The sequence below is a fragment of the Coenobita brevimanus genome, chromosome 87 (genome assembly GCF_032717465.1).
Source record: "Coenobita brevimanus isolate Jiangsu-jjx chromosome 87, ASM3271746v2, whole genome shotgun sequence".
Taxonomy (NCBI): Eukaryota; Metazoa; Arthropoda; class Malacostraca; order Decapoda; family Coenobitidae; genus Coenobita; species Coenobita brevimanus.
This window is the reverse complement of record NC_137040.1, coordinates 4,514,311-4,528,478: the sequence shown is the minus strand read 5'-3', so window position 1 is coordinate 4,528,478 and position 14,168 is coordinate 4,514,311. Positions and strand designations below refer to the sequence as shown.

The 14,168-nt window shown below is 41.7% G+C and overlaps 1 protein-coding gene across 1 annotated transcript in view; it reads right to left on the bottom strand.

The window, feature by feature from the left end:
- The window catches only part of Miro (mitochondrial Rho GTPase), a 34,838-nt gene extending 21,294 nt beyond the window's left edge, over positions 1 to 13,544 (bottom strand). The window contains exons 1-4 of the mRNA XM_080281073.1: positions 13,355 to 13,544; positions 11,452 to 11,660; positions 622 to 672; positions 72 to 173 (exon numbers count right to left, since the gene is read on the bottom strand). Of these exons, the coding sequence (XP_080137199.1) occupies positions 72 to 173; positions 622 to 672; positions 11,452 to 11,660; positions 13,355 to 13,544 (552 nt within the window). The remainder of the gene's footprint in view (positions 1 to 71; positions 174 to 621; positions 673 to 11,451; positions 11,661 to 13,354) is intronic.
- Positions 13,545 to 14,168: the final 624 nt, after the last annotated feature.

The following is a 14,168-nucleotide window of genomic DNA, read 5'->3' as shown; positions in this document are numbered from 1 at the left end:
AACATAAACCACCAGTTTTGAAAAATGGTAATACTGAACGGCAATGACAAAGTACACAATTGGGGTCTTACATCTCTCTCTTCAAGTATGTACAGAGGTGCAGTGGGGTGAAGCACAGCTTTCTGGGCATAGTAAAACATTTCTGATATATTCTTAAGGGTCCTGGCTGAGCACTGAAAAAAAAAAATAAATAAATAAATAAAATAAAAATGTTATAGTCACATCATGAAACCAAGCTTGATACTGTGCTGCAATGCTGTACATAATTCAAAGTATGGGTATCTACTCTAATCCCTGCAACAGAAGGATGTCTTTTTATTATTATTTTGCTACTCCCACACACTTTTATTAACTTAGGAACTGTATCTGTTCAGTAAAGGGATTTATGTGGGCCACATCTAACCTATCCAGGACAATAAGTTTACCCTGAACCAAGTACAACTAGGCTATGTAGAAAAAGAAAAATGATAAAGGGGTTAAATTAAGATTAAAAACATATGACTCGCATGAAAACAATCTCAATCTACTGCACAACATCATATCTTGACTACTGTTTCATTCAGGGGAGAAACATAAAATAGTGGAGTCTGCCATCATTAAGAATTACCAAAGAATACTGACCTCTACGCAAGTTTCTATTTCGGGATATTCCATCATTGTCTGCAGCACAATCTGAAAAGCAATTATTACAAATGGCTCAAAATTATCATGGAACACTATTATGCATGCACTAAATCCAATCATTAACTGGAGTAACTGGAAATCCCATAAATAAAAGGGTAGCATTAAAAAAAAAGAAAAAAAGAAAAAAAAAGGTGCAAACAAAATAGAAACTATTAATAAAACACAAGTGGTATAGCCAATCACTCATTCTTCAAACATTCAATTACTCTAACCTCATATCACAAGGTACTGTACTGCATTTACTTACTGCTTCACCTTGTTAATGTCGTTATACTTGTGTGCCAGAACAATTTCACCAACTGTTGAGTTAAAGTATGGAAGCAACCCTTTTCATATGCCTCTACTTAAATATAGGTACTCTGTAGCTTTACCACACATCTATCATATCATTATACCATCTTCTGCATCTCATACTGTATATTTAATATCATCTACATATCTTTTTCACTATCCTCACCCTATACATACATTTTTGTGGCTATACTATCTAACTACACTTCAGAACCATACAACACTATGGTTACTGATACTCACATGTCCAGCACATTTGCAACCATCCATCCATCCATCATCCAATCCTATTTTTCCCCATGAGAGGCACAGGAGCCCGGGACTTAGCGAGTTGGTCCTGACATTTAAGATGAGAGTGACCAGCCTCACTCATCCCTGAGTGGCATTAAATGAGCAATAAACCCCAAACATCCCTTGGATAGAAACCTGCTCAGGCTCAATCTGATTGGAGTGCCTTAGTTACCCACTAGACCACCAGGTGCTGTAATTTGGTTATATGGTTACCATTCAGCATAGTAAATGGTTTCCAGGTGTACAGGAAACTATTTGGCTTGTCACTCACTGCAGAGTAACCCATTGCCAGAAGGATGAGGAAGAATGAAGGAAAGAAAAACAGAAAAGGAAGGAAGGAAGATGGGAAAGGGTAGACACCCAAAGCAGCATTACATCGAGTGAGTGGATAGTACAGTAATAAATTTCATATCAACATCCACTTTTCTTCCATAAACATATAACTCTAATTTCCAGTTCTTATATACATTCCTCTCACTTATCACATCAAAGTACTAATTCCTAACCAAGTCAATTTTATTTGTCATTAACTCATTTAACCAAGCAACACCTTTTCCTCCCCCACCTCAGGTGAAAAGAATGAGGTTATGAGTACCAATGTAAGCTTATTATTTCAGGAAGTCTGTAAGAAAATGCATAAGGTTCTCATCCATCCATTCCCAATTTCATGTAATACAAATACATACACAGAGGGAACACAAATGATGAATTGTCCTTTGTGGCACTTGGAAGCATACTGATGTTTATTTGGCCACTGGGGTGATGTATGGGCTACAGCTGTGGATGGGAAAACCTCTGAGACAGAATGCTAATTCAAACTGAGGAAAGGAATTTTTATTACATACCTGTATGAGGTGTGAGGAATTAGCTGCATCAATAGTGTGTATCCAACATTCACAATATTTTGTGTTCCCTTCTCTGTCAACAAATATCACTTATTTTTATCTAATTTCAGTGTGTATTGAATTCTTCCTGATTTCAACATGTTCCCTTCTTTGTCAGCATCACTTTACTTTTACCTCGAGTTACTCTCACACAGTGCTCCTCACAAACATCTACAAATCTGTAAAACATTATATTGTACAAAATCCACTTCACTGTCATAAAGTAGTACAATATTATATGCATACCTCTGAAGAGAAATAGTCTGTCCTTCATCATCTATCACCACTTTTACTCATTTTTCAGCACTTTCATTTTGCTCAATCTTACTAACCAATCAATGTACAGCATACATCGTATGTCGAACCACAAGGCCATTATTTCACTTCACTTTTGCACTGACATGGAGTTAATTACTCAAACATCCTCAACCTGCCCTGCATCATAAAAGTTCACAATGGCATTCAACTGATTTTCACATAGGCTACACAATATCTATGCTATCTATCTATCTATAGCCCGACACCCTAATCCCACAAAGGGTGGCCGCAGACAAAACGCCTTCAAGTCGCTCTGTCATCCACCATTTGACTACCTTCCCCCCAACTCACTCCCCCCTCCCTCATATACCTCTCAATTCCATCCCTCCACCTCTTCCTCGGTCTACCCCTCCCTCTGCCTTCCTCCACCTCACCTACATACTGTACACCCTCTTAGTCAGTCTTTCATTCTCCATTCTCTTCACATGTCCAAACCACCTCAGTGTATTTCTCCTAATCTTCTCAACCACATCCACATCCACCTCACAACATTCCTTCACTTCTTCATTCGTCAACCTGTCCCTTCATGTCACTCCACATGCTCCTCTCAAGTAACTCATTTCCACTGCTGTCACTCTTGACTTGTTCCCCTCTTGCAAGGTCCACACCTCGCTTCCATACGTCAGGGTAGGGATCACAATACTATCATCCAGTGACTTCTTAAATTCCATAAGCATCTCCCTATTTCTCATCACTGCTTTCAGTGAACCAACAGCCTTCCTTCCCTGCTGTACCCTTTCACACACTTCATCCCCTAAAGTTCCATCCTTACTCATCACACTACCCAAGTACTTGAATGCACTCACATTCTCCATATCCTCACCATCCAACCTCACTGTACATTCTGTGACTTCATTCCTCTCAAACACCATAACTTTACTCTTGTTTACATTAACTTTCAGATTCCTCTTCTTACACACTGACCCAAATTCATTCACCAAACCTTGCAACTCCCATTCATCTTCACTCAACAATACAGTATCATCAGCAAACAGCAACACTGGAATCTTCCAAATCTCACCCTCATTCATTAGAGCCACCCCCACATCCACTGACCTACCTTGCACCTCCTTTACAACCCCATCCATGTATTTATTAAACAGCCATGGAGACATCACACAACCCTGTTTCAGTCCCACACTGAGATCAATGAACTCACTCAGCTCACCATCCACTCGCACCGTAGCCCTAGCTCGTTCAGTTTCGTTTCGTTTCGTTTTTAAAGGCTCCAACATGCTTGCATGTGTCGTCCTTGGTCACCTAATGGCGGCTCTCCTCGCTGCACGATCCATTGCAACCTCCTTGTTCAGTCCCTTAACCCTGAGGTCACACTTAATGACCTCGCCCCATGTCTTTCATGGTCTACCCCTCATAACCCCACCCCCAATATTAACACTTCTCACCTTCCTCACCCAATTATCATCCCCCATCCTCTCCACATGTCCAAACCATCTCAATCTACCTCTCCTCATCACAACACCAATACACTCCAGTCCCATCCTAGCTCCTTCGTACATACTCTTCACAGCACTCAACAATTTCCCCTCCGCTCCATATATTCTTAATACCTTCCACATACCTTGCCTATCTATTCTGTCATAAGCTTTCTCCAAGGCCATGAAGGCAGCATACACTTTCTTTCCCTTCACCAAATGCTTCTCCGCTAAACATCTTAGAACGAATATCTGATCTACACACCCTTTTCCCTTCCTAAATCCCCCTTGTTCTTCCCCAACCAGCTCCTCTGTCATATGCCTAACCCTATCAATGAGTATTTTACCATATATTTTTCCAGTTACACTAAGAAGGCAAATACCCCTAGGGTTACCACATACTTCTCTCTCCCCTTTTCCTTTGTATAAAGGAACAATTATACCTGATTTCCAGTCCTCTGGAACTCTTCCCTTTTCCCAAGCAAATCTACACAACTTCCATATCCGCTCCACAACAATCTCACCCCCATACCTCAGCATTTCACCACACACTCCATCAATTCCTGGGGCCTTTCCCATCTTTATCTTCTTCATTGCTTCCACTACTTCCGCCCTACTGATCTCTTCCTCCCTCCTCTCATCTCTTCTTCTCCCAGTCATTCCCCAACCACTTATACTTGCACTGCTCTCACTCTCTACATTCAACAAATTCTCAAAGTGCTCCTTCCATCTCCTCAATTTCTCTCTCTTCTCCACCAACAATCAATTATTCCTATCTTTCACTCCCCTCCTGTTTCCCCTTTCACACTGCCTTACTTTCTTTACCTCCTTCCAAAACAATTTCTTACTCTCCCTCCATTTCACACTCAGATTCCTCCCAAATTCTTCATCCACTTTCTTCTTACTCTCCTTCACCAGTCTCTTCACCTCCCTTCTCCTGCTCACATATCTCTCTCTTCTCTCTCTCATCTTCTCCCCTACCTCTGCTCGCTAACCATTCATTATATGCCTTCTTCTTTTGTTCCACATCTTGTTTCACCTCATCATTCCACCATGCTGTCCCCTGCACACCCTTGCATCTCCTCCTCACTCCACAAACCACCTCACACGCTGCGCCTATCTCTTTCGTGAATATCTTACATACGTCTTCCACCCCTTCCATCTGCTCTTACTCATACCTTCCCAATCTTTCTTCCACTATGCTCTTATACTCTGCCATTCTCTCACTATCTTGCAACTTCTCCACTCTTCTCACAGGAGCTGTTCCTTCCTGTCTTCCCCTTCGTCTCGTCAACCATTTTCTTTGCAGCTTTACCTTGGCCATCACTAAGTGATGGTCCGAGACTCCATTCCCCCGCCCTCTCCACACTCTTGCATCCAACACTTGTCTTCTCACTCGCTCATCCACACACATGTAGTCTATATCTATGCACTATCTTTTTTAATCCCTCCCAGTTCACCTTGTCTTATAAGTTTTCCAGATCCATATATGAAGATGCAAATGAACTGAAGACAAAGAAATGGATGGAACAAACATACTGCTTATGGAAATGCACATGGAAAGGGCTGGAGCTATTTATTTTTAGCTTGATAGTTTGCAGAATGGGTCTAGAAATTTTATGGATGCTGCAACACAGATTTAATTAAATGAAGCACAGAGCCTGGATGCTCTTTGACTGAAGGTCAGATTTTTTTTTTCTTAACAGAAAAGAAGGAAAATCAAATGAATAAAAAAATAATTCATACACCAGATTACTGGCATCCTCCATTCATAAAAAATCTGTAACAGCTGGACTTGAACAGCTGTAGGTTGAAGTTTGGGGAGACACAACTCCAGGGAAGCAAGATCATAAGAGATGCAGGTCAGGGAGTAAAAGAATTTTGATAGGCAGAAGTTTTGCAGTACGACTGTGTGACATTCCAGTAATGAGTGCTACCAGTTGCTCATGTAGCATGAGGGAGGGCATGGAGAGGTCGTAACGTCGTCTGAACATTTGCTATAAAAGTATCTGTAAAATAATGCAAGGGAGGCAACATTCCTTCTTACTTGTAGGGGAGATAGTTTCTTTGTAATAGCTGGGTTATTAATAATTCCAACAGCTTTGTTCTTACTTTTGTCGAGTTCTTTTAGTGCAACCTCTCCACATCTATTCCACATGGGTGAGCAATATTCTAGCTGACAGCACACATGACTCTTATAAATTATAGCTAACTGCTCGTCAGTGACAGGGAAAGGAAAATGTTACCGTGAGCTAAACCTTATTAGATCCTATGGCCCTGCCCTGCCAGGTGACAGGAGGATGCTAGCCCTTCCAGCATGGCAGCTACTGGATGTGGCTCGAAATAATGCTCCCGTCCCGAGTTCAAGGCTATACCAATGAGCCACCCTGCCCCCTGTTTGTCAGTGAAGAAGTAATGGACTCTGTATAACAATCCAAGTTTCTTTTAGGTGGTTTTAGCATGTGATCTGACATGAGAGGTCCAGTTGAGTGCATTGTTAAGTGAAACACCAAGAATTTCAATACTTTAGACAGGAATATTAGTTGCACTGAAGGTAATATACGAATCTAGCAATATCTGTCTATTAGTTCATTCATTCATTGCCAGACACCATGTATCCCAAACGGGGTGGCCAAGGGCTTAGAGTTAATTGTTTTACAGGGAGGGGCACTAATCCTCCACCAACCCCACTTGACACGTAGGGATGCCAACAGCATCTGGTGTTCCCAGGCGGTCACCCATCCAAGTACTAACCAGACCCAACGTTGTCTATTAGTGAATACAATATATTTGGTTTTACTAGCTTTAAATGAGACAAGGTTATTTTGTACCCATTCAGTGATCTTAGATAAGTCTTGATTTATGGAGATGGCTGCACTGAGCTGAGTGTGAATGAACCGTGAAGTGTTGAGTCATCTGCATATGAATGGATGGGATTGTGGGTGTTCATAAATGTGAACTAGGAACAGGGTTGGCGCCAGAACTGAGCCTTGTGGCATGCCAGCGTTAACTGAGTGGAAATTGGAATATACATCATCAACTCTTAATTTTCTGTCGCTGAGATATGAGGAATGCAGAGGAACAAAAGACGTTAGTCCATGGCAAGGGAGTTTGGACAGCAGGGAACAGTGCCACACTCTGTCGAAAGCTTTAGAAATATCAAGGGCCACTGCATGAGTTTCTCCATTTGATGGATAGTATGAGTCAGGAGATGGAGTATATCAATAGTGAATATTTTGTGACAAAATCCATATTGTCTATCACTAATTAAGATGTTGGATCCCATGTGTTCAATTATGTGCCTATTAACCCCTCAATACCGCAATTTGATCTGGCTCGTCTGCCACTGAAGCCATAATTCGGGGGTGTTTTTTTGACTTTCACCAAGGGGAAAATCAATATGTTCTGGCTCAAGAGGAAGAATTTACACAACTGACAGCGCAATTGGCACCCCCGTAGGCCTAATGGTTACCACACAATCGAGGGTCAAAGTTGAAAAAAAAAAAAAAAAGTTACCCCCAAAATTTATGAAAGCCCCCATAGTTTTGATAACTAACTATTTCTATTACTGTAATAGGTTATTGCAGTATCATATGGCACACCAGGCCCGAGAACAGGTGTTTTGGGGTGTGGGGAGATTACTTGCTTTTGGGGAGATAAAGTACCCTGTGGGGAGAAGGTTTGTAGGTATGGAGGTTGGATAAAACCATCTTTTCTCACCAAAGTAGAGCACTTTAGTTTGTTCTTGACCAACTACTATGAAAACAGATGTGTATGTACGTGTGGGGAGATAAAATTCAATCGGGGAAAAGGCCCACAATGAGTACATTGAACCTTGGGAGATCATTTACCGTAACAACCAATTTGGCTAGTTGAAACAAACAAAATCTATGTGATTTAACATATCAACCATGCAAGCAGGTGTGGGGAGATAATTCACGTATGGGGAGTAATAGATGTATCGAGGTGGAGGGGTGGTGGTGGGGGGAGGGGGCTCGGTGGTGGTGGGGGGGCTGAGGCTCAGATGCCTGTGATTGTATGTGTTTGCATGTAGAGAATAGTATACAGAGAAGTATTCATTATGTTCAGGTACGAAAAGGCACAGAAAAAAAAAAAATGAGACAATACATATAAAGCACGTGTACATGTGCTGGGGATGGGGGGAGTGGGGAAGGGGAGGCGTGAGGGGGGGGGAAAGCACACCAAGCTGCGTGCTCGCTATCACACGTTGGTTTATTGGGGGTAGGAGGGTAGTATGGGGCTGAAAGGGAGGGAGGGGGTAGGGTAGGTAGGGGTATACAAGGTAGGGGGGAAAGGTAGGAGGGGGTGAAAGGGGATGGAATGGGCTTTGTGGTTGGGGGAGGGGTACACTTCGACTAACAATTTCCTATTGGGATGTACAGAGGGGTGGGAGGGTCTTCAGAAAGGGTTATTACGTGATAGATGACGAAACATTCAGGCAATGGGTGGGCCGAGGGGGGGAGTGACTCCCCCTTGCCCCCAGAGTGGCCGGATCAGCCAACCCAAGGCCGGAGGGGTTGCTTCTCATTGGCTTGAAGGGATATACGTCACAATCGGGGTGGAGCAATGTGCAGGCAGTTTTTTACAAGGCGTGCTATATTGATGTGATTTGGCTGAGAGGGCTAAAGTGGTCAACATGTACATTGACGTGCTTTGGTATTTAGGGGTTAATTACAATTTCAAATACTTTACCAAGAGAAGACGTGATAGCTATTGGTCTGTAATCAGAGGGGTCAGAGGAACTTCCTTTCTTTGGAATTGGGTGGATATTGGCTTCTTTCCATGAATTAGTGAATGAAGAAGTACGCATGCATAGACTGAATAATTTAGCTAGAACAGAGGCAAGTACTGGGGAGCACTCTTTCAAAACAACTGGAGGAATTCTATCAGGGCCTGGAGTTTTGTTGGCTGGTAAATTAAACACATGGCTCAGTTGCAACAACAAATCAATCAAATGAAGCACACAGCCAGGATGGCTTTTGGCTGAAGGTTAGAATGAATACATGGCACAGTTGCAACAGCAAATTACTCAAATGAAGCATGTAGCCTGGATGGCTTGTGAATGAAGGTTAGAATGAACACATGGCTCTTTTCATTAGGAATTCCACTGGTACTAAGAACTGGAGATAGAATGCCAATGCCAATCATATATATACCGTAATTACTGTACTCTAATAGTATGGATACTTGGTTATGATACAAGATGATAAACAAACAAATGTTTTGAAACATAAATAAATAAAGATACTGTAGAAAGAGGGAGATTTTCCAACCTGAAGTTTAAGAGGCTTAAATATTCTGTGCAGGCACTGGAGAAGTACACTATACAGTGAGGAGTATGGTATAGAAGATGCAAAAATCTATCTATCTATCTATATACCTAGGCTGCTTCCCCCATGGAAAGGGAGGTAGCTGAGACAGGACGACACACTCCCCATTTACTCATCCATTCAAACACATTCATTCGCATCTTAGCCCCAAAGGGGAGAACGGACAGATCCTCACCGCACCACACCGCACAAGGGTCAACTGTGCAATGCAATCAGTGACATCCGCAGCAGGGCCCGACAGCAGAGCTGGTTTACCCCTCCCACATCATAACAGACCCATCCCCTTACCCGCACCTGACCTGACTAGCTGATCAGATCAAATGCGGGAGAATATCCCCTCAGAGCTGCGTCATCACTTATTCATTCACAATTTCTCTCCATTTATTTCTGTCACGCACAGCCACTCTTCCTTGCTCAACAGACATCCCTCTCGCATCCAGCGCTCTCTTCACACTGTTCATCCATCCTATTCGTGGTCTTCTTCTCAGCCTTACACCTCTCACATCAGATCTAGTTATCTTTTTCACTAATCGCTCATTATCCATTCTCTCCATATGCCCAAACCATCGCAACACCCTCTGCTCAACTCTACCAGCCATCTCCCGAACAACTCCAGTTCTCCTTCGCACTTCATCATTTTGCACTCGATCCATACGTGTCACTCCACACATTCTCCTCAGACACCTCATCTCCATTACTTTCAAACTTTTCCTCTCTGCTACACCCATATTCCATGTTTCAGCCACATATAACGCAGTCGGTACCACAACACCCTCATACATCCTTCTCTTTACATCCATTCTAAGCAAACGACATCTAAACACTTTTTTCATTCCTCCCAGCACCTTTCCTACTTCATTTATTCTAAACTTCACTTCTGCATCTATTCTTCCATCCACAGCAACATGTGACCCTAGATATTTAAAACACTCTACCTCCTCAAGCAACTTGCCATTCAAAACTATATTCATCCCCCTACCATCTACCTACCTCGTACACTTTATCACTTTACTCTTATTCTCATTTACTTTCAGTTTCCTCCTTTCACACACCCTTCCAAACTCGCTCTACCAACTGTTTCCATCTCTCCTCTGAATCAGCCACCAGTGCAGTATCATCTGCAAACAGCAGCTGCTTCAGATTCCACTCTCCACCATCAACATTCACCTGACTCAGACCTCCACCTAAAACTCTTGCATTCACATCCCTTACAACAAATGCGAAAATGCATTTAAAAAAAAAAAAAATTGACAGAAATTAGGCAGCAAAGTACTGTACTCTAGATATATTTTTGTAAAATACTTAGTTCCTGTTAGGAGGTTCCAAGGGAGAAACACACTGTAACAAAAGGAATATACTGATAATTTAAATACAGTGGGATTTCGAATTTCGACGGGCATGGGTGCCTAAAAAATCACCGCAAAATTCAAATAATCGAAATTTAAACTGAACATCTTATGGGAAAAATTAGTTTGGGTCCAGGGCCTCCAAACCTAACTACAGAAAATCATGATTTTTTTTCCCCACACCCCCTGTAAACTTTATGAACTATAAATGTGGTTAAGTAACTGTAGCTCTGCATTGTATTGCAATACTGTCAGCAAGTGTATATTGCCTTGTCAGGAAGTATATACTTGGTGTATTTCTGCCCTTTCCTGTACTGCCATTTCTCCTTTGGCTGCATCCAATGTTTTGACGGGGAATTATCTGACGGCGAATTGACTTGACGGTGAATTGTTTCGGAACCATATCTTCGTATGCTTCACACATGAATAAATGATGTTGATTTTCATTCTCTTCTCGACACATGTCACATATTAGGTTAGGCTCATACTTTTTCTTACAATTTTCCTTCACTTCTAGCATTTTGGTTTGCATCAAAAATACTGTATTATCTTTGCTTGTTTTAGTTGGAGTCTGGTCCTGAGAGCATCGAAAAACACACTTTTGCATCGAAAAGTGAGGTAGGTGGACCACTCCAAAACACATTGAAATTCAAATTGTCAAATTATAAACTGTCAAAATTCGAAGTTCCTCTGTACATTCAGCGACTGTTGAACATGACAATTTATTGTACAAAACATCTCTGGAGTATGTTTTACTACGGTACATTACAATTTAATGTACTGTGAACATGCTAACAGTGTACATCTACAATGGTAGCGTGTACTGGCAACTGTAGTACCATCAAATCCTTACTTCCATTGTGGAGTAATCCACCAGATCAACTTTATTGCCGACTAAGATAACTGGTGTATGATGCTGCTGTCCTAATGTTGACCTGATGAGTGGCAGCCAGTGACCTGTAACCCTGTCTAGTGTGTCCTCATCCTCCACACTGTACACAACGCATATGACATCTGATCGGTTCACCTCCGCTCGCAGTTGTTCTACACTCTGCTCCCGCTCTGAGGAGAGATAGAAAGCCAATACAACTTAACGTGAATATAAGCATTAATGCAATAGTTCCTGTTGTCATGAAAAGAATAACTATTGTAAAGAAGAGTGACATATCCACACACACACACACACACACACACACAAAGGCCATCCCGTGCTGGGGAGTTCCCAGGTGGTGCCAAGTTGTCTGGGATGATGGAGAGGATTGAAAAAAATAAAATAAAAAATAAAATAATAATAATAATAATACTGTAATAATAACAATAATAATGAATTTTGGGGAAATGATGAATGAAAGCATTAAAGATATGCAGGAAAAATGATAAAGGAAAAGAAGCCTGGGAAATCTATGAGGAACAAAACATTAAAGGAATGCAGACAGTGAATGGAGAAGGCAGGAGTGAAGATACTTTAAATGAATGGTTAAAATACAAAAAAATAAACTTTACAGCACATAAGTTTAAAAAATACAGTAGGCTATATATGGAGTGGCCCTGGTGAGAGAGGATAGTGTTTGGAAACTCCCTGTACTGTTGTTTGCAGATGATACTGTGTTGTTGAGTGAAGGCGAAGGGGAGCTGTAAGGCTTGGTGGATGAGTTTGGGAGAGTGTGTAAGAAACGGAATCTAAAGGTGAATGTAGGGAAGAGTAAAGTGATGGTATCTGAGAGAGGTGAAGTCAGTGAATGTACAGCGAGGTTGGATGGTGAGGAATTGGAAAATGTGAGTACGTTTAAGTACTTGGGTAGTGTGATGAGTAAGGATGGAGGTTTGGAGGGTAAGTGCTGGAAAGGGTACAGCAGGGAAGAAAGGCTGCTGGTTCTTTGAAAGCAGTGATAAGAAACAGGGAAGTGAGCATGGAAGTGAAAAAGTTACTACATGACAGTATTGTGATACCAACTCTAACGTACGGAAGTGAAGCTTGGACGTTGTTGGAAGGACACAAGTCAAGAGTGAGAGCAGTGGAAATGAGTTATTTAAGAGGAGCATGTGGAGTCACATGGAGAGACAGGCTGATGAATAAGATATAAAGGAGCGTTGTGGTGTTGATGTGGATGTGATAGGAAGCGTTATGAGGAACACACTGAGGTGGTTTGGCCATGTGGAGAGGATGGAGGGTGAAAGACTGACGAAGAGAGTGTATGTGAGTGAGGTGGAGGGGGGAAGAGGGAGGGGGAGGCTGAGGATGAGATGGAGGGATGGGGTGGAGAGGTATATGAGAGAGGGTGGTGTGAGTTGGGAGCAGGGCAGTGAAATGGCGGGGGACAGGACGACTTGGAGGCGATTTGTTTGTGGCCACCCCAAACGGGATTGAGGCGTCTGGCAATAGATAGATAGATAGATATATATCGCTAGATGAACTTGGGAACAAGGACAGCAAAAACCATAACACTGTGTTGTGGACGAAGGGATGTGTGAAAGAATATATGATCCAATGGAGTGAAAGATATACAGAGAGGATCAGATAATTCTGTAGTATTAGAAATTATCAGAATATGTAACAAGCTACAGTATGAAAGAGAAGATGTCAGCAAAGGATGGTCTCCAGCTATAAAAATATATCATACTCATTCTTCAAAAAAATCACTCATAAACACTAATACGGTAGTGACGTACAATCCAGTCCAGATACAATTTATATATGTATAATACACATTTGAAAATCAACAATTAATTGGCCCAATTCAAATATCTATGCTTACCTGAATAATCTACTATGTGTGTGGGAACCTTTTCTGGGGTCACATCCGGAGGAATGGTGATCTCCTCAGCACGTGGAGGAACCTGCTCAGGAAATTCTTCAGACACCAAGGAGAGGATGAGAGAAGTTTTTCCCACTCCAGCATCCCCTAGAAGAAGGATTCTGACACCACGTCTATGACCCCCACCCATACTGCCTGAAACAAGGTTACAAGAATTATATACATTACGCATTTCAAACGAAGTCTTGACCAAAACACAATACAGTACCATATTACGGTATCATCCTTGTCAGGGGGTGCCACTCAGAAATGCTTTATATAGATTTTAAATGCTGTGTCCTGTTTCACGATGATATGTAAGTTCAAATCACTATTCTGAAACTCTTCAGGTTGGAGATGTAATGCTATCATTACAAAAACAGCTACTGGTATACCCCGGTCTATCAATGCAATTGGTTAGGTAAAAACTCATTGTTAGGCAAGGTATCGTATATTAGGGTAGATATAATGTGTAAACTATAGGGATGCGTTTTTGAGCCTTGGGTTTTCCCCGAACCAAGTCCTAAACCCACCCAAATGAGTCTAAAAACAAGTTAAACACCAAATGCCAATCTAAATGGCCTAACAGCTGTAAGAGAAGTTAATCTAAGCCTAAGGCAACACCTGTAAATAACTCATTAAAACCAACAAATATAATCTGAAAATCATCAAATATGTGTGGTAAAAATCAAGCTTAGTAAACTGTACAGTACCCCAAAATGACAATGTTCACCCCACCTACCGTATGGCTAAAACATATCTATGTCTAAAAACA